Source organism: Sapajus apella, unplaced genomic scaffold, assembly GCF_009761245.1.
Source record: "Sapajus apella isolate SASKATOON/1434 unplaced genomic scaffold, GSC_monkey_1.0 scaffold29, whole genome shotgun sequence".
NCBI classification, from domain to species: domain Eukaryota; kingdom Metazoa; phylum Chordata; class Mammalia; order Primates; family Cebidae; genus Sapajus; species Sapajus apella.
In genome coordinates this window covers 418,956-440,129 of record NW_022436969.1, presented here as the reverse complement: position 1 = coordinate 440,129, position 21,174 = coordinate 418,956, and the positions used below count along the sequence as shown (strand labels likewise).

Here is a 21,174-nt window from a genome sequence, read left to right as displayed (position 1 = left end):
GATTACAGGTGCGAGCCCCTGCACCCAGCCTCTCAGATTCTATTTCTATTATGACAATGCAACTGTTTTCAGTACCTAATGAGTTTTTTTGAAAGGAGGATGTTGTTAAAGAGAGATGTGGCCTTGTATGACTTTCCCACCTTTTCAGATGGGAAATGTCTGGGCTGAACTCCAAGTCGTCTGATAACCCCTATGTCCAAGCCAATGGCAAAGCTCAGGAAGTTTGAGGCCATGCAGCAGGGGATGTCGGAATAGTGTTGCCATGAGGACATAGGATTGGGACACCACAAGCTAAGGGGAGCTTTTTCTTTTCTGCTTTGACATATAGGCCACTATCAATTACTTCTCTGATTCTAGAGTGACTATAACATCCTTATATTGAGGCTAATTTTTATTTTTGTATTTCCAATGCTTATTATATCTAAGAGTGGACATGCAATTATTTGAAGAATGAATAGATGAATGATTTAATGAGCCCTCTCTAAACTATAAAACTCCCCACAATGTCCCTATAATTCTAGTTGTAAAGGAAACTATAAAATGGCATACATTTGGTTCCACTCAGGAAAATTTTACAAACACACACACACACGCTATTTAAACAGCAATATAACTTCATGCATAATTTTTCAACTGAGTGCTCTAGACCTACTCTGTCCAATATGGTAGCCACTAGCCACATGTGGTTTTAAACCACTTGAAATGTGGTTGGTCTGAATTGAGGTGTGCCGTTCAGTATAAAATACACATTATAATTTGAAGAAGACTTTGTATGAACAAAAGAATGCAAAATATGTCATTAACAATTTTTATGTAGATTACATGTTGAAATAATAGTATTTTGGATGTATTAGATTAAATATATTGTTAAAATGCATTTTATCTTTTAAATTCTTTTAAATGCTACTAAATTTTAAAATTATATGTGGTTCGCATTTGTGGTTCTTATCTTTTATTGGATAGTACTGGTCTACTATTAATATTGGTAGAAGGCAGTGTCAGTCAGGAGTCAGACAATCAAGTCATTATGGATTCCGAGAAATCTGAGCAGATTTGGGATGACTATAGATGGGCGGGCCAAAAAGAGATCTCTTGAGCTGTCAGCATAGTATAAGCAAAGGCAGGCACAGTTAGGACATTTGCCTAGGGGAAATGGACACACCAGTTTGACTAGAGCGACAGTTATCTTTGGAGAATCTGGGCATGAATTGGAAAGGCAGCTGAGGGTCAGATTGAAAAGTGTATTCTGTGAAGGCTCATGGAAACCTTTTACAAATGGGGAGCCACCCAGTGTTTTGAAATAATGTGGTTATGGAGGAAGAAAGGCAACATTTTCTAAAGCATTCTCAAATGGGAATGCTGATCTTTTGTGGTTGAAGGGTGGGATCTGAAAGTTGGCAGATGTGTTTGAAGGTTTTATAATAATCCACCGTCCAGTGACCATACAAGTGTTGCCTAAAACAGTGAGAAATAATAGCAAAGTCATAGACTTAACTCTCTGGTTATGCCACTGACTCACTACAGGCTTTGTTCCTCAACTGTCAAATAAGAATCATACCCCACCCCCTGCCTAGTGAAAATGGGCATAGTAAGAATAAAGCAGCAATGTGTGAAAAAAATTTAAAAGGGTTATGGGAAAGACAAAGTGATTTGTAAACCCTCTACTTTTTATCATTTGTACTATTTTTAGTAACAGGGATAATTCTTGATATTGCGTCTTACTATCTTAAACGACCAGGGATACCAGTGTTAATAAGTCAAGAAAGGGCCTACATTTGTCTTGAGCTAAAGAATTTATCAAAAACAGTTGTCATATTAATTTTTAAATTGACAGGAAAAAGTAAAAGCTGTATTTGGGAGGAGAAGGCATGGGAAATAACTGTCTACTATTGAAAAAAACATAATATTTATCAGTTTCTTATGCTCGTTTGATCTATATTATGCAATAGAAAATAAACATTTTTGAGGAAAGGATTTGTGGTTGAAAATGCTTATCTTCAGAGATTTAATCTTTTGAAAATAATGTATCTTCACAGGAAACCATTGTGTTTTTAGTCCACCAAATTCAAAACAGTTTGTCATGCAACACTGCTCTGAGCATTTGGACCATTTGCTATATAACTTTATGTTACTGTATTAGGTAAAGCTTTCCTCATTAAAAATTAATAGAGATGTTTGAAATCTAAAGATTTTTAGAGTGCAATTTTTTTTAAAGAAGTTGGTGGTAGGAAAATAAAAAGAGAAAAGTAGTTTAAATACCAAGTCTGAGTTAGCAAGCGTTCTAAATACAGCACGACTATCTTCAACCACTTTGTTTTCTATAAAACATCTAAAAAGAAATTTTTTAGAAAAAGAAGTTTAGGCTAAATGGCTCTAATGTTTAACAAAATGAAAAACCCTAAGGTATCTCTTCTCCTGACTGTGATTAGTTCAGTTTCCAGCACTACTAAAATATAGAAAAATAAACGTCCTACTGAACCACTAAGAAAAGTTAATATTCTAAAATCAGAATAAACTTGCCAAGTGGTTCTTCCAGGCCTGCCTACTTGGGCAGAAGTTAGGAAAGATGTAATTACTTCTACTAATTACCACTCCCACTTGCTTCATACCTGAAACTGGTTTTCATCTGAAGCTAGAACACTCAGTCCTCATGAAGTTTCTCACAAACCTTTTAGCCTTTGGCTCTTCCTGTCTAGTTAAGAGTCAATCTGGTAGCCTAAGGTAAGGGTTTACTTTGGGCAGTTCATCATAAGAAAATTACATAGACAATTGATTACTATCCATAATCATAAGATGAATAATTGAATATGTCTAATTTATACCTTTTTCTTGGAGAGCCGCTATGCAGCTGGCTAGGTTGTACACTGCACAACTACAGGAGCTGCATTCACATAAACTACAGTGTGAGTTGCGCTAGGGCTCACCTATGTGTTTTACGCCTATTAATTTACGTAATCCTCACAACAAACCTATAAGATAAGTAAAATTATTATTCCTATTGTACAGATGAAGAATCTGAAAGGTTAAGGGATGTTCCCAAGTTATATGCTGGTACATGGTTGGAGCTGGATTTAAATTCAGTGATTCAGAATCCAGTATCCAATTTTATATTATCATACTTGACTGCAGCCTACACAGCATTTCAAATGAGCATTTAAGAATATCCAAGAATATTTCTTTTTCTTAGCATTCTGTCATGATACAAGGCTTAACGGTCTAAATTAATTGAGTTTACTCTAGAAATCAGTTATTGAAAATTGAATTCTTCACAATTAAATAATTTCCAAGTAATTAGACATATATCAATTGTGTTCATTTAAGGAATTTGCCTTGATAAATACAAAATTTACTACAATGTTTTGGGGTTTTTAAATTTTAAATTTCAATATATGTAGAAAGCGATGAAATATTATGAAAGATGATAATATGAATGATATTCCTCACCTGTGTAGATTTCATGACATTTTTCCCCAAAAAATTAATAAATACAAAATCATGTTTAAAACTTGGACCGATTTATTTGAATTAATAAATCATGCCCTAGGTCCGGCTGGGATGAGCACCCTGCATCTAATCCGTAGTCTAATATTCTGTCCACTACCACACTAAGGCATGAGGTATCCCTAAATAAGATCTCGGCCAAACTAAAGTAAAGATCAGGTGCTACCATAAGTGCTTTTTGTTTAATCCAGCTACCCATATCCTCAGATTATATTTATTGCATACATACCATATTCAATAGGAACCTTAATGATACAACCATATACATTTTTATTAACAAGTAGAGCATATGGATATCAAATTGCTTTATTTCATGTGTTTTCTAATTTAATAATTAGATTTGCTTTTGAGAATATTTGTAATTCATATGTATACCAAGGCATTAAGGCTACATCAATGCTTTAAAAAATTACATAATTAAAATTTGCAAAATAACCAGAAAACAAGAAGAAAGAAAAGTACAGTAATTCTCAAGATAAGGGAGGTTTTCTCTGCATTGTTATTCCCAATCCAAGCCACCAAAAGGGACAACTTAGTTGATTCAAATCATCAGAAAACTAAGTATATATTTATTAGCTTGATTTAGTCATTCCACAGTGTACATATATCTCAAAACAGCATGTCATATGTGATAAATATATACAATTTTGTCAATAAAAATAGATTTACAAATAAAAACATAAATTGTTTTAAAAATATCCAAAATAACTATATTAGCAAATTAACTAAAACAAATAGCCATTATATAAATATTAACTAAAATAACTTTTTTTTTCAAAATACTATTCTAAATAAGTCTGTGATGTCCTCTAAAAATCTAAAGAGTATTGCAATATTCAGAAATGTTTTCTATCAACGACTTTCTGGGAAAACAGAAATTGTACCTTATTGTCTATTAGAAGAATCATTCTCTGTGGGGCTAGTCCAAGCATGATTCATATTTGCGGGATGACGCTCCAGTTTTCCGGTAAAGGAGAGCCTGCCTGGCCTGTCCCTCCCCTCACGTGTAGCTGAGTCGTTCTTATGCACTGAGAAAGAAGTTGTGCACTTACTACATTGCTCTGGGCTTTTCTACCAAGGAACTCAAGGTAATGCTTTAAAAAGAGCATCAATTTTGGAAAATCATTTTGAGACATGCTATAACCACAACTAATGGTTCTTTTCCATGACAAACTTGAACACACACTTCGGAATCAAGGTTTCAGCAGGAGTGTCTAGAATGGAAGAGTTGAAATAGTTACTTATGTCTGAAACAGTTACTCCTTTGGTTCAGACTTGGACTAGTCTATTTATTATAACCCTAGAAAAGTAATAATGCAATAAACCTACATTGTTTCAGGAGCAACCACTGCTTTTGGCCAAATAGAAATCTAAATTGACTGTCATATAAATTTCTTTGTATCATTAGGTATTTTTTCAATTGATGACAATTTTTTTTAGAATTTAGTAGTAGTCAGCTCACACCTGTAATCCCAGCACTTTGAGAGACTGAGGCAGGTGATTCTCCTGAGGTCAGGAGTTTGAGACCAGCCTGGTCAATATGATGAAACCTTGCCTCTACTAAAAATACAAAATTAGCCGGGCATGCTGGTATGCCCACGCCGGTAATTCCAGTTACTCAGGAGGCTGAGGCAGGAGAATCCCTTGAACCTGGAAGACAGAGGATGCAGTGAGCCAAGATGGCACCCTTGCACTCCAGCCAGGGCAAAAAGAGGGAAAGTCCATCTCAAAAAATATATATATTTAGTAGTGGTGAGGTACATGCTCTGCAATTAGGCTGCTGCGGTTGCTATCCTATAATGGCTATTAGCTAGTTCATGATATTCATTCCCTCACATCTCCAATTCTTCATCCATATACAAGGGATTACAAGACTAGAATCTCCTTCAGGTGCCTGCTGTAAGTATTAAATGAGACAGTCAGTATAAAGCTCTGGGAGTAACAAGTGATACCAAAACTACACAATAAAAATTAGCTACTGTTATTATTCTTCTAGTTATTTTTTCTTCTGACTTATTTTCCACCGTGATTTTTCTACCAGATTCAGATCAGATAATCAGTGGATTAGCAAATACTTGTTAAGCACCTGTAAGGGTTACAAGAAAAAAAAAAAAAAAAAAACAGCACTGAATTGGAAAGTTTACAATACTCTCAGCTTAGCATAGAAATTCTTTCATGTGCATAAAACAAGAAATAATAAACTGTGGTAAACCATCATGGGCTGTACCATTTCATGGTACAGAATATGTGTTATACAAACTCAGAAAAAGAGACATCAGTAAAGACAGTTTCATGGAGGTTGTGGGAACTGGAATGGCTCTGAAAGGATGAGCAATATTTAAGTGGGTGGGGTAGAAAGAGGTAAGGCATTCCCGGAAGAACATGAGCTGAAAAATGACACAGATGAAGGTCTCATACACTCAAGAAGATGAAGACCCTAGCCTACATGGCTTCATTTTACTCTCATTTAATTTTCTTGGACCAGTCTGAAAATTAAGTTTAATATTTAAACTGAAGTAACAGAGCAGAGATGAACAGATCCATGTCTCACTGCAAACAGCATTTGTGATTGGAATAGCATATCCTCATCTTTTAAGTTTTCTTCTCTAAACCAGACTAGCTCTATTCCATCCTTTTCATGTGTACAATTAATGAAAATGTTCTGTAATTTCAGAGGACTAATATGGGATCACCTTCCTACAAATCAGTTGGGTGGCTGATGATTTTTAATAATTCCCAATGGCCCCTTTCTGAAGTTTATCACAATGTTGCTTACCATCGTTTCCCAAATCGATGACTTCCATAGCTTCTGGGAACTGTATCTAAAGCAGCCAGGTAAGAACTGTCTGGCTGCTACAACTGACTATTAGGCAAAGTTTATGCAAGTCCAATGAGTTCTTCTTTATGTCACCAAAATTCTGTAGTCAATTAAAAAACTGGTGGAACATGTTTATAGTGACAGTAATATTCCTTTTCCTGGTAGGAACTTACCCTTTGATTATTGCTTCTCGAAAGCTTACTTCTTTTGAAATAGAAACAAATTGCAAAATGAACAATAGAATGTAATAATCAGGATTATTCATTGTGTAATTCCTTATTTGAAGAATTCACATTTAATTTCACTTTATTTAAATGTCTGCAGGTGGTCATGTTGGTTCATGGAGAACTGCGGATAGAGGTAAAGTATGAAAAAGATTTTTATACTTAAAATAATGGTTTAGTTTAAAAAAGTAAAATTGTGTTTAGGAGAAATATTTCTGAAATTATTCAATAATGTAATTGTGAAAATATATAAAATTAAAATTCTAGCATCTAAACAATATTTAAAAATTAGTCATCTATAAAATCGTTATTATAATTTATTTCATGACTTCTTTTCTTATTATCTTAAACAAATCATCTGGTCAAACCCTATGTGCCCAGTAAGATACTGCGGAGTATAAAAACAAAATATAAAATATGACTAAATGCTAATATTAAAAATCATATAGCTTTGTAATTATTTTAATTACTTAACATTTATTACTTGCTTGACAAAGTATCAGGTAGAGCTAATTAGATATCTAACAGTCTTAGAGACCTTGAAACATAGGGGTCTCCTCAATCTAGGTGTCTGTAATCAATATTCTAAGTTAAAATTGCCATTAATTTGCATAACAAATGGAATCCCTTTTTACATAAGACTAAAGGTCAATACGACGAAGACACGATGGTCTTACAACATGCTAAAACACGGCATAAACGTGAATGGGTGAAATTTGCCAAACCCTGCAGAGAAGGAGAAGATAACTCAAAAAGAAACCCGATTGCCAAGGTAAGTTATCGACCGGGGCAGTATGAGTTTTTAGAATAAATGTCGAAGATGTAAATTAAAGTAATATGGCAATTCCAAATAACAAAATGAAGACTGGGGAGTCCACAGAACAAATGAACTGATATCCTCAACAAAATAGCACAATAATAATAATAATGACAGAGAGAGAGAGGGGAAGATGGCTTCTAGGTTATAAAGAAGAATTGAGACATTGACCAATTTTAATATAGAAGGCTTACTTGGATACAGATTCTAGCAAACAGAAAAAAAATGCATGTATGAGACAATTAGAGAAATGGTTGTGAGCAAAATTTTGATTGGCCATGTATTGATCATTGGTGATGTTCAGTGATAAGATGTATGAGGTTTATTATATTATTCTTTTTTTTTTTTTTTTCTGAGACAGAGTCTCACTCTGTTGCCAAGGCTGGAATGCAGTGGTGTGATCTCCGCCTCCTGCGTTTAAGCCTACTGAGTTCAAGCAATTCTCCTGCCTCAGCCTCCTGAGATGCTGGGGTTACAGGTGTATGCCACCATGCCTGGCTAATTTTTTTCGTATTTTTAGTAGAGATGGGATTTCACCATGTTGGCCAGGCTGGTCTCAAACCTCTGACCTCATGATCTGCCTGCCTTGGCCTCCCAAAGCGCTGGGATTACAGGCGTGAGCCACCTCACCTGGCCTATTATACTATTCTAACTTTATATGTATTTCACATTTTTCATGTTAAAAATCCTTAGAATTACAATAATAAAAAGTAAATTATTTCGATACATATTTTAACCCTGCTATATAATCTCTCTTCTTTTTCTCTCCACTTCCCCCTATTTAAACTAAATAAACATCGTTTTGTTTTTTAATGTTGTCAGGTAAAGAGGGAGTCTTCAGGAGTAGCCTTGTCAATATTAAGTGTCCTTGACTCTCTTTTACCCTTTTAACATTATCATGTAGCCACGTCTGAGCAAATATTCTAACACCAAAATTATTAGCACACGTTGGTTCAGGCTGGTCGGCAAAAGCAACAGTTTGATTTACTTCATGTTCCTAGTATCTACCAAGGCAAAAAGCAAATGGCACAATGTCACAAAGAGTGAATCGAATGAACAGATGAGTTTAGACTATGGAAATGGGGGTGGAGAGGGAAAGGGTTGAGTGATGGTCACCTCAACATTTTGGGTATTTGGCTCTGTAGATCACTTCAGATTACCAAGCAACCCAGAAAATTACCTACCGCATCTCTGGAGTGGGAATTGATCAGCCACCTTTTGGAATCTTTGTTGTTGACAAGAACACTGGAGATATTAACATAACAGCTATAGTTGATCGAGAGGAAACTCCAAGCTTCCTGGTAAGTTTGGGTCTTCAACATTGGGCTACCTTCTCCTTGTATATCATCACTTTAGAAAGTCACACTTATTTACTGGTAAATTTAGAGGAGAGTTAGACACATGAATCAGTCCACCAGCAAATAGCAGTATTAGTCCCTCCACAGAGCCTCACCGGAGGGAACAAAGAAGAGGGTGCACAAGTGAGGGCTGAAGTCTTGCAGGCCACGTGCTGCAGCTTGCCATGAGACAGCATTAGACCGGAGGAAGAGGCAACTTGCCCAATTGGTCTGCCCAGAGCAGGCATCTTTTTCCATTTTGTCTACGCTTTGGGGAAACATTTCCTCTTTGTACAAAAGTTACGTATATGCCAACAGAGACCTTATTTCTACACATTGTTGAGGGTTTTTTTGTTTTGTTTTGTTTTTGTTTTGAGATGGAGTCTCTGTCATCAGGCTGGAGTGCAGTGGCACAATCTTGACTCCCTGAAACCTCCGCCTCCCCGGTTTAAACGATTTTCCTGCCTCAACCTCCTGAGTAGTTGAGATTATAGGCACCCGCCACCACACCCAGCTAATTTTTGTATTTTTAGTAGAGATGGGGTTTCACCATGTTGGCCAGGCTGATCTCAAACTTCTGACCTCCTGATCCGCCTGCCTTGGCCACTTAAAGTATTGGGATTACAGGCATAAGCCAATGCACCCGGCCTATTCTACAAGTTTTAATAGTATAAAAACCAGATTGCAGAGTAATAATCCACATTTTCCCTCTGTTCCTAGATCACATGTCGGGCTCTAAATGTGCAAGGACTAGATGTAGAGAGACCACTTATACTGACGGTTAAAATTTTGGATATTAATGATAATCCTCCAGTATTTTCACAGAGCATTTTCATGGGTGAAATTGAAGAAAATAGTGCCTCAAGTAAGTTTTTTATAGTACCTACCACTTTCAATTTATCTATTTCCAAATATGAGTATCACTATAGTATGTTATTCTTATAAACTAATTAATTCTCTTAGTTTAATCAATTGTTTTGAAAAATAAAATACATTAAGATAAATCTGGATCTTGTTTTCTGAAATGTATATTTGAGTTAGTTATTTACTACCATTGTATTTCTAGGTTATAGTCTTGTTATCAGGTCAATAGTATCTTTTTCTATGTATACAATTTACATGAGTGTTTGGCAGTCACAGAGCTAAACAGGCAGCCTTAGACAGTCTGAATGCATCAGCTGTGCTCTTTTAGGTTATATGGGAAAGAGACAAACTCACATTACTTGGATAATTGTGGAAAGGGGAGAATTATGACAATCTCTCAGGGTAGAAAATTCAGATAGAATATAGCCTCAATCTTAACAAAGTTAAGGCTTGGAGAGAACCAAAGGATTTTTATGGAAGGAAGCACAATTTCACCTGGTTGGGAGAGATGGAAAGAGGTGTCACAAGTGGTATGCTTTTTGAACATACAGATGATTTTAAGATATTAAAAAATAGGCATCAATGTGAACTTGTGTTGAATATTTAAAGTAAACATAATGTAAATACTTACATATTCTTTAACAAACATTTTCCTGTATTCCTAGACTCACTGGTGATGATACTAAATGCCACAGATGCAGACGAACCAAACCACTTGAATTCTAAAATTGCCTTCAAAATTGTGTCTCAGGAACCAGCAGGCACACCCATGTTCCTCCTAAGCAGAAACACTGGGGAAGTCCGTACCTTGACCAATTCTCTTGACCGAGAGGTATAGCAAAGCACTTGGGGGAACATTTGATAACGAAGGGTTTGATTGTAAGAAAGCCAAGAGAGGTGACTCCATTTTACCTGAAAATAAAAAAAGAAAAGAGGTTCTCAGTACTTAACTGCGCTAATCCAGGGAAATTGTTTGCATTTTTGAGCATGATTCTGGTGAGCTAAGGTGTGTAGCCAGCACCTGCAGAATCTGTTGCACCTTGAACACAGCCATGGGAGTTAAACAGGGGCAGTGGAAGAAGACATTGACATCTGTGGACTAACTCCTCATGTGAGGGGGGAAAAGCAAGTGTCTTCAGTGAGGGGAGAAATTAGTGTATGGAATAAAGTCTTCTTTTATACCACACCTTTTCTCCTGACTTCTTTTCATTTTATCCCTGCTCCCAGAGCACTAAAGAATCCCCTTCCTCTCCAATCCCCCTTATTACCTACCACCTCCACCTTCTATCTCCATTACCACAGGCTACCCCGTCAGACTCCATATTATTTTTGTACAAATGACTTTCCCCATAGACTAACAGGGAAGCTCCATAAGTGAGCTTATTATTCCCACCCTACTCATTGCCGTTTTTGCCCTAAGTATTCCATAAGAAGCTCACAAAACAGAAAACCTGCCCTAGCCTCTTAAAGACTTCCACCCAACCATTCAGAGCCCCACAAATGTCTTCTACATAAACTTAAATATTTCTACCTCCTTACCCATAGGAATCAAAGAGTTTCCATTTACAATTGTTAGAGGTTAATTATTTTTCTTTACTTTTTTATCCAAATTTAGCAAACTAGCAGCTATCGTCTGGTTGTGAGTGGTGCCGACAAAGATGGAGAAGGACTATCAACTCAATGCGAATGTAATATTAAAGTGAAAGATGTCAATGATAACTTCCCAATACTTAAAGAGTCTCAGGTACACCCATTGCACCTTAAAGAATCATTTATATATATATTGAATACTTTGAAATCCTAATTTAGTACTGGCCTGTTGGCTTTTAAGTTCTCTGCACTTATCTTTAAAAATATATGCTTCCTTTAAAACATAAGAAGTCAGTAATCAGAAGGAGGAAATACATAATTTGAGAAACAAGGATTACCATTTAGAAGAAACATAATCCCTTCATGTAAAACCTGGCATTGAACTTTAATTCTGCTTCTCGCCTTTTCAGTATTCAGCACGTATTGAAGAAAATACTCTAAGTTCTGAATTACTTCGATTTCAAGTAACAGATTGGGATGAAGAATACACAGATAATTGGCTTGCCGTGTATTTCTTTACCTCTGGGAATGAAGGAAATTGGTTTGAAATAGAAACTGATCCCAGAACTAATGAAGGCATCCTGAAAGTTGTGAAGGTAAGGTCTGATTTCTCTTCACTGGTAAAAAAAAAAAAAATTATGTATTAACCAAAACTATCATTTCTACAGATAAACTGTATTTATTTATTAATAATATCACTTCATTATAGAAAATACATAAAAGTAGATGAATTATTTTAGTCCCACACAGCCGCATTAGCTGAGGACAACCTTTCTTAACATCTTGAACTCCTTCTAAGCTGTTGAACTCCCTATAGTAAATACAAACACACTATTATGCTATGTATACTTTAAGAACATAGTAAAATATTATCAGTATGCATACTTTAAGCACAAGAAAGCAGAACACATTTCTTGACTTACTCTCATTCACAACAATCAGACTGAAGTTAGGATAAGATAAGAATAGATGGAATTTTGGCTTGCCAATTTGTCAGTTTGTTTTACATGGACTAGCTATAGCCAATAAAGAAAAAATTGCAACTCTTTTTTTATATAAACAAAATCTGCAAAATAAAAGATAAATAATTGAGTAAAGCTTACTTTTAATGTGCTTGGCTATGACAGACTCCTTAACTGGGAGTGTGACCTGGGCCCATTCCTTGGTAAGCACCACTTTGTTTTTTGTTTTGTTTTGTTTTGGTTTTTGGTTTTTGATTGTTGATTTTTTTTTTTTTTTTTTTTGAGACAGGGTCTCACTCTGTCACCCAGGCAGGAGTGCAGTAGTGTGATCTGGGCTCACTGCAGCCTTCACCTCCCAGGTTCCAGTGATCCTCCTGCTTCAGCCTCCTGACAGGTGTGTGAGGCAGGAGGATCCAGGTGTCCACCACAGGTGTGTGACACCACGCCTGGCTAATTTTTATATTTTTAGTAGAAATGGGGTTTTGCCATATTGGCCAGGCTGGTCTCAAACTCCTGACTTCAAGTGATCCATCCACCTCAGCCTCCCAAAGTGCTGGGATTATAGGCATGAGCCACCACATGCGACCCTTGGTACAGCATTTTGGATTCCATGGGAATGTTTTTATTTAAACCTTAAATCCAGTTGAGTGACAGACCACAATAATCCCTGGACGAGGGGGCTGCTGAAAGCTGTACGTACAGTTCTTTGTTACTCTTCTTTTCCAGGCAAGTGCTACAGCCATCTCCACTTGCAAAGGTTTTGTTATAAACTCCCAGCAATGCCTGGGAGTGAGCTATTCACTATCTCTTGCATCAGTGTCATTCAGTCTTCCAAACTAAAAATGTGGGCCTTACCCTTAAATCATGGCACTTCCTCACAACGTCCTTAGAAATTGTCCTTGAAGTCTGACCCTCTACCTTCTTGCTGCCTATGCCCTGGCCTGGCCTTGCCTCTCTTCTCTTAGACAATTTCAGTCCCTCCTAATAGATACCCCTACCTCTTGTCTCTATTGACTGTTCTTCTCATTCTTACCAGTTCACCGCCACACTTTTCTTAAAAACAATTTGGATCACTTACTATTCTCTTTAAAACCATCCCTGGCTCTACACTGGCTATGAAGTTGGCCCTCAACCCTAATAACCAACTCAAGTCACCTGCAACTTTTCCTTGACAGTGAAGGTATAGGAACCATGGGAGAAGCCCAGGCAGCAGTGGGTCCTTAAGGCTCCTCAGGTGACTCTACCGTCAGCCAGGGTTACTAGCTGCCAGCCCTTTAAGATGAAATTCACAAGGCAATTTGCCATCTGTATTCAGCCTGCAACTGCTTTCACCTGTGCCTGGATAACTTCCCGGCATCCTTCAACACCCAGCTTAGATGAATGCCTCTCAGAAACCCTTCCTAACTCTCCTAAGTAGAATTATTCCCTTGCTTTCACACAGAGACCCTATCATCTCTTTTGCCTCTTACTCCTTGTATTACAGTTCCCTGTTTAGAGATCTTTCTCTTCCACTTCACTGGAAAATGCTTGAGCACACAAAGCCAGTCATTGCAATGTTAAAACGTAAATCCAGATCTCTTACCTGAATCATTTTTAGTGATATACAGATATAACTAATATAAGCATTTTCTTATCACTTTCAAAAAAATTTACTAGTGAATGACGGAGAGCCATCCTGAGATTCCTCAGGTCTTGATTTGGGCCACCTCACGAAGGGGGTCAAACAAATAGCTCTTATGCAAGATCTCCTGAAAATGGGTCTACAAAAAGTTGCTAGGCCACCCACTCACTGCTTTGCAGGGGCCTATTTGCCAACCAAGATCATGAAGACAGTTTGCCTTTCCCACGTAGGAATTTTTAAAGTCAGGAAAGACACCATTGCACATAAATCCAATGAAGATTCTGTGAATGACCGTAGCTGCCAGTTATAAGAATGTATTAGGGGGCTTGATTTTTTCAGTCCTCACTACAGCCTGATGAGGTAAGGCTTTTTTTGTTTATAAGTGGAGTGTTGAGGATTGGAGAAACTGAATGTTGTACCCTGAGTTACACAGCTATTAAGCAGCAGAACCAGGATTCAAACCATGTTACCATAGCAATTTTGGGGTTCTTTCTACTGCACCTCATAGCCTAAAGAGACTATGATGATGTCTTGCTAGTCTGAAGGAGGTACGCTGCTTTGTAAATATCATTACCAAATTGAGGTCTCATGAGTTAAGAATCCTAAAACTTTCCCTATCTCAACATTGCAATAATTCCTGAAGCTGTTTTGCTATCTAAAAACAAAAGGATTCATTCACAGCATCTTGTATAGTGTGTTGTCCTTATCTACTGGGTTGCGGGAGTCTATTTTTGTGAAACTGCCTTCCAATTTTATTTTTTCTCCAGGCTCTAGATTATGAACAACTACAAAACGTGAAACTTAGTATTGCTGTCAAAAACAAAGCTGAATTTCACCAGTCAGTAATCTCTCGATACCGAGTTCAGTCAACCCCAGTCACAATTCAGGTAATAAATGTAAGAGAAGGAATTGCATTCCATCCTGCTTCCAAGACATTTACTGTGCAAAAGGGCATAAGTAGCAAAAAGTTGGTGGATTATATCCTGGGAACATATCAAGCCATCGATGAGGACACTGGCAAAGCTGCCTCAAATGTCAAGTAAGACTATTTTTATTTATAATATCTTATTTCTTGATGAGGCTTTAATCTGTAAGCTATCACAACATAACGCATAAACTATTATGTATCAAGAACAGAGATATAACACTGATAAAAACGAGAAACTGGGTAACACAGGAAGTAGCATTTAGCCAAATCATTAGGTGATCATCTAACTGTACTAGAAGCAAAGATAACATAAGCATAAGTTACAGTGGAAACCAAGCTAAGAATGCCTTAGCTTATCAACAGAAACTGGGAACATGTCTCAGGGAAACTTACAGTTGAGTCCTTCAAAGCGGTAGAAGTGCACCACGAGAACATGTTTTAATCATATAAATCAGCACATACAAATACATATATGCCTAAAATATAACATCACCATGTAAAATAATTGGTATGTTATACAGAATGGGGACATGGGAATTTTATTTTATTAGGCACAGCAGAATTGGAAAACTCAGATAATATATGCTTAAGAATTATGAAATATGGCTCACCTATGCTATGTTAATTTTCTGTTGCTTTTTATAAAAGCATATTTCAATGTCAACGTATATTAAATATGAATCTACTAAATATAAAATGAGTCATTTTGATTAAATATGTAACATTCCACATTTGAAAGAAAAGTATATATTTTTTATATTATAAAACAGATACGTCATGGGACGAAACGATGGTGGTTACCTAATGATTGATTCAAAAACTGCTCAAATCAAATTTGTCAGAAATATGGATCGAGATTCTACTTTCATAGTTAACAAAACAATCACAGCTGAGGTTCTGGCCATAGATGGTAAGAAAAATATTTGAATCATTTTAGAGAAATGTTATTGTAATTGATGTTTCTTTATGCGTAGATGATTATGATTATTCAACATATTATCTTTACCACTAGAGAGAGAGAATTATCTTAGGAGTATTGGGCTTCAAGTCTGAGGCAGCTGAATCCCAGAGAGAAAACTAAGAGTTCCAACTTCTCAGTGGAGTTTGAACCAGCAAATTCTGTGTTCAGTCCCTATGGTTTGCTGTGGTTGAGGCAGAAATTTTTTGATCGACAGAAATTCCTGGGTTTGAGGGGATGGATAAGGATTTATAGACAAAGCCCATTACAGAAACTCAACTTGAATGTGAGGTGCTTTTGTGAGGTACCTATACAGACCTCATGTACTTATATCATTGAACAATGCACTTTCCTCTTCTGAAATGTTTTAAAATAATATTCACTGAGTGGTATGTGTTTTCCCAAGCATAAAATTAATTTATGTTCAAGGTAATAAAAAACATACTCCCCCAAAAAAAATACTAAAAAGATTGCCATTTGGGAAAACAGGAAAAAAAGTAAGGATAACAACAGAAGTGACTCATAATGCCACCACAGAAAGATTTTTATTTCATTATTTTTTTATTTTCAGCATTTAAAATTTTTATTTAATATACATTTACATCTTGAGTAATAGAAATATATAATTTTTTATTCTAAATAAAAAAATGCGTGCTTTAGAAGCAACAACCGTTTACATATTGATTACAAGTGAAATCAACCTATTTAGGAAAGTTATTATTTTCATGCTGATTTCATTTGAAATTATGAATTCATCATCTTACTGGTCTTGGGTTCAAGCGTGTTAAAATAATTTTCAAATAATTATAATTAAAGACATCAGCTTATTTGGTAAATTTCCATTTGCTTTTTACAAGATTCAAAATAGGATGACTTTTTTTACTTTTAAGAATAATATAGTATTTCATGAGAAGACACTCTCAGTTGGCGCAAGAAAAGAGAAATGTAAAAGATTCTCCTTCTTTGTAAAACTTTGTCCTATGCATTTCTGTAACTCTAAAACGTTATTCTTACAGAATACACAGGTAAAACTTCTACAGGCACTGTGTATGTTAAAGTACCCGGTTTCAGTGACAATTGTCCAACAGCTGTCCTCGAGAAAAATGAACTTTGCAGTTCCTCACCTTCCGTGGTTGTCTCTGCTAGAATACCAAATAATAAATACACTGGCCCCTATACATTTTCACTGGAAGATCAACCTGTAAAGTTGCCTGCCGTATGGAGTATCACAACCCTCAATGGTGAGTAACAGTAAAGTTGCTTCTATAAACGCAAACTGCTCCTTTACATTTTCGGAAGGATAAGGAAGATCATTTAAGAGCAGGTCCTTCCAAAAGTAACTGGAAAAGTTCTCTGCAATGAAGATGTGGTTGTAGCCTTGTGAATTATTTCTCTTTTCAGAAGAGAAAAGGAAGAATATGATGTTAGCACCATTTAATATTTTATTTTGCATCCTTTTTAGTGTTCATTTGATATTTTAACATTTTAAATCTGTTTATTTCTACATTTGATATTTTAACATTTTAAATCTGTTTATTTCTACTTACACAGTGCACCCAAAAAAAGATTAGAGTCAAGCAGCTAGGTAGGGCATGGTGGCTCACACCTGTAATCTCAGTACTTTGGGAGGCCACAGCGGGAGAATCACCTGAGGTCAGGAGTTCTAGACCAGCCTGGCCAATATGGTGAAACCCCATCTCTACTAAAAATACCAAAATTAGCTAGGTGTGATGGCATGAGCCTATAATCCCAGTCAATCTCCTGAGGCAGGAGAATGACTTGAACCCAGGAGATGGAGGTTGCAATTAGCCGAAATCATGCCACTCCACTCCAGCCTGGGCAACAAGAGTGAAAACTCCATCTCAAAAAAAAAAAAAAAAAAAAAAAAAAAAAAAAAAAAGCCATCTATTTATCACAGAGTTTAGATTTCTAAACACTAAATATATGAACTTGTTCTAATGGAGCAGTCTATGAGCAGACACGTAGCATGAAGAAGTCAGCCTACTCAAGGCTCACAGGGAATACCGCTTACACTGTCACTAGCCAGGAACCCTGAGAGCATAGTGGACTGAAATTTATAAAGCCATTAGCCAACAGGGAGGAGCTAATTCATCATTTCTCGTTCCTAACCTTTATCATACTCATTGTCCATTGTCTGTCCTTTCCAGAATTGTCACAGAAATAGACATTAGACTTACAAAACTCTCCATCCTTTCTGGATTTTATAGTGACAATGAGACCAAATCCTTTGTAAACTCAATTTCCCCTAGCTCTTTTCTTGAACCAGCCTTGCTTACTTTCATGAATGTGCATGATGGTGACCCTTAGCCCTAAGTAGCAGCCACTGCCATAGTTACAAGAAAGATCTTGTTCTCTATGATCATCTTCCTTTGGGGCCTAACAATTCTGGCACAAAGATCTATCTCCAAACTCTGCATGTAGCATTTTGCTCCAAATGAGTTTACCAGATATATGGCCAATGAAGAGGCTGCCAAAGAAAGATCAGAGAGGGCCAGGATGTAGCACAAGATACACCTGTCCAAGTGTGGCTGGGCAAGGCAGCAGTGGTTGGACTAGGTGGGCAAGGCACAATGTCAAAGAGTATGGTGGGATTAAAAACGATTCAAGAAATGCCATGCTGAGCCTTACAAGAACTGTTGCGGGGTCCGCTTAGAAAAGGGCAACCTAGCAATAGGAGATAGAGAATAGTCTCTGCTGAGGACTCAGATAGAAAATAGGCCATCACCACAAGGAAATCCCATATCATAGACCTGCAGCTCATGGGCTAAGAACCGGGAAGAGCAGTTGAGATAGTAGCAACCCAAGTTGAAAGTCTTGATAAGTAAAACACAAGAACACAGAGTCAGGAATACATGTACTCAGCAAGCCACACAAGTCCTAGGACTGGTGCAGACCTATGAGAGAGTGGTTAAGCCCCAGAAGAGGCTTAACATTTATGTGAGTCTGACATTGATGTGACGTCACCCATCTTCTTTAGCAGGAAAAGCAGAGTAGAACTGAGTTTCCTGGGGGAGAACAATGGGCCTACCTGGGACAGAGAGGACAAGGAGGCAGGTGTAGACAGATTTACCCACTTGAACCCCTTATAGCCCTCATCACTGCTCCAGCCTCACTTTATGATTAACCTTGCTATTTGTGGCAAATCTAACTCTGCTAACGAAAGTAAGTAGGAAGAGCATAAGACACTGCTATGGTTGGAATATGTCTTCCAAAGTTCATGTGTTGAAAACTTAATCCCCAATGGAACAGTGTTGAGAGGTGAGACCTGTAAGAGGTAATGAAGTTATAAGGGCTCTGTCCTCATGCATGGATTAATAGCATTACTATGGGAGTAGGTTTGTTACAGTAAAAGTGAGTTGTAATAAGGGTGAGTTCAGCCCCCACTTGCTCTTTCGCTGTCTTTTCCTTCCACCTTCCACCATGGGATGAGGAAACTCAAAGGCCTTTGTCAGATTCTGACACCTTGATATTGGACTTCCCAGCCTTCGGAACTGTGAGAAATAAATGTTTTCTTTATGAATTTCAGACTGTGATATTCTGTTATAGCAACACAAAACAGATTGAAACAGACATCTAATCCTAAATGTTGATTTGCACAATTCTTTCTCCACAGGTACCTCGGCCCTCCTCAAAGCCCAGGAACAGATAGCTCCTGGAGTGTACCACATCTCCCTGGTACTTACAGACAGTCAGAACAATCGTTGTGACATGCCAGACAGCTTGACACTGGAAGTCTGTCAGTGTGACAACAGAGGCACCTGTGGAACATTTAACCCAACCATAAACCCTGGGACCATGCGTAGCAGGTCATTCCCAGGGAGGCTGGGGCCTGCCGCCATCGGCCTGCTGCTCCTCGGTCTCCTGCTGCTGCTGTGTGAGTAACCAATGTTTCCTTCTCTGTTGGACTGGGTGCCCTCATTTGCGAGGGCTTCCATGTTGCCCTGCTCAGCTGTGCAATGGAGAAAGTACATTCTCTGTTATTTTATAGGTAAAGCTAGGGGGAAATGGCATTTTCAGAAGGAATCTGAAATGTGTAACATGATGCTCGCTAACAATCTATAGTCATATAACAACCCAAGTTATATGTGTCAGACATTTAGAACATAGCACAAGATAATCGAGAGAACAGCAAATCCTGAAGACTTTCTACACACCGCTAGCAATGTTTGTGGTCAAAATTATAGCTTTATCCATGAGTGTGGCACTTTCTAAGATGTTCTCTTACAGGTGAGACCTGTTTAAGAGGTAATGAGGTCACAAGGGCTCTGTCCTCGTGCATGGATTAATAGCGTTACCATGGGAGTGAGTTTGTTACCATGAGAGTGAGTTGTAATAAGGATGAGTTCAGCCCCCACTTGCTCTCATGAGCTCTTGTCCTTCTACCTTCCACCATGGGGTGATGAAGCTCAAAGGCCTTTGTCAGATTCTGACACCTTGATATTGGACTTCCCAGCCTTCAGAATTCAGAAATATGGATTCATTTCATCTCATGAGATTCTAAGATCAAAAGAGAACACAAATCAAATAAACTTAGGGAAATACAAACTGGGTATCATAGGCTTTGAGCTTGATAATACACATTAAAATAGTATACGTTCTCAGAAGTTATTGCTTCTTCTAGCATTTCCTCAAAATAGATTACCATCTGAATGCACACCCACTTTTAAGACCTTCACATTTAATATGACTAAGTTTATTAAATACATTTAGAAAAACTATGCATAAGTATCGTTTTTCAATAAAGGCAAAATTTATTCAATAGATGGGTATCTGAAAAATTGTATTTGAATCAAAATCTTGTGAATCAAATATTATTTTGAAAACAAATCTCTGTTTAAAAGAACTTCCTGACAAATTCATGTATAAACAAGAGAAATCCTTGCTAAATTCATAAATTACTTTATTATAAAAATCGCAGACTTGGGAGCTCCCTCTTTCGGCTGTGGAGCCCCCCTCCGTCTCTGTACAGGGGAGCCTCTTCCTTCTGCCTTCTTCATTGACTACTAAACTCTCTGCTCCTTAAAACAACAATAACAAAAACAAAATCACAGACTTTTAGAGTTGAAAATTGATTTGTGTGATTATTAATTCTACTTTAACCTCTTCATTGTTTTAATTAAATATTTTAAAACCACAAAAGGTAAAGAAAATGTGTTGACAACTGTGCATGTAACCATCACTTAGACTGAACAGGTTTTAATGTTTTGCCATATTTGTTCAGGTCTCTTTTTTAAAAAGAAATAAATTACATAGATACAGCTAATTGCCACACATGCTGTATTTTTCCCTTCCTTAATCTCCAAAAGCATTTACTGTTCTAAAGTTACCATACATCATTTAGTTTAAGAGCTGAAATTGACACTCAGAGGTTCGTTTTTTCAATTTCGTATTAATCAAGTTTAACAACCAAAAATGTTTAAGTACCTCTGTGTCAGTCGCTATGCCAGCTTCTAGCTGAAAAGGAAACTTGATTTTGGTTTTCATGCATGTCTAACTAATGGGGAAAAACACACCATGATAAAGCTATAATAGA

At 37.0% G+C, this 21,174-nt stretch overlaps 1 protein-coding gene across 1 annotated transcript in view; it reads left to right on the top strand.

Annotated features, from left to right (window-relative positions):
• DSG3 (desmoglein 3) overlaps positions 1-21,174 on the top strand; it is a 31,262-nt gene that overhangs the window by 1,799 nt on the left and 8,289 nt on the right. The window contains exons 2-12 of the mRNA XM_032293116.1: positions 6,644-6,679; positions 7,184-7,315; positions 8,506-8,661; positions 9,418-9,562; positions 10,227-10,393; positions 11,177-11,305; positions 11,562-11,747; positions 14,502-14,773; positions 15,433-15,572; positions 16,637-16,861; positions 19,255-19,515. Coding sequence (XP_032149007.1) covers positions 6,644-6,679; positions 7,184-7,315; positions 8,506-8,661; positions 9,418-9,562; positions 10,227-10,393; positions 11,177-11,305; positions 11,562-11,747; positions 14,502-14,773; positions 15,433-15,572; positions 16,637-16,861; positions 19,255-19,515 — 1,849 coding nt within the window. The remainder of the gene's footprint in view (positions 1-6,643; positions 6,680-7,183; positions 7,316-8,505; positions 8,662-9,417; positions 9,563-10,226; positions 10,394-11,176; positions 11,306-11,561; positions 11,748-14,501; positions 14,774-15,432; positions 15,573-16,636; positions 16,862-19,254; positions 19,516-21,174) is intronic.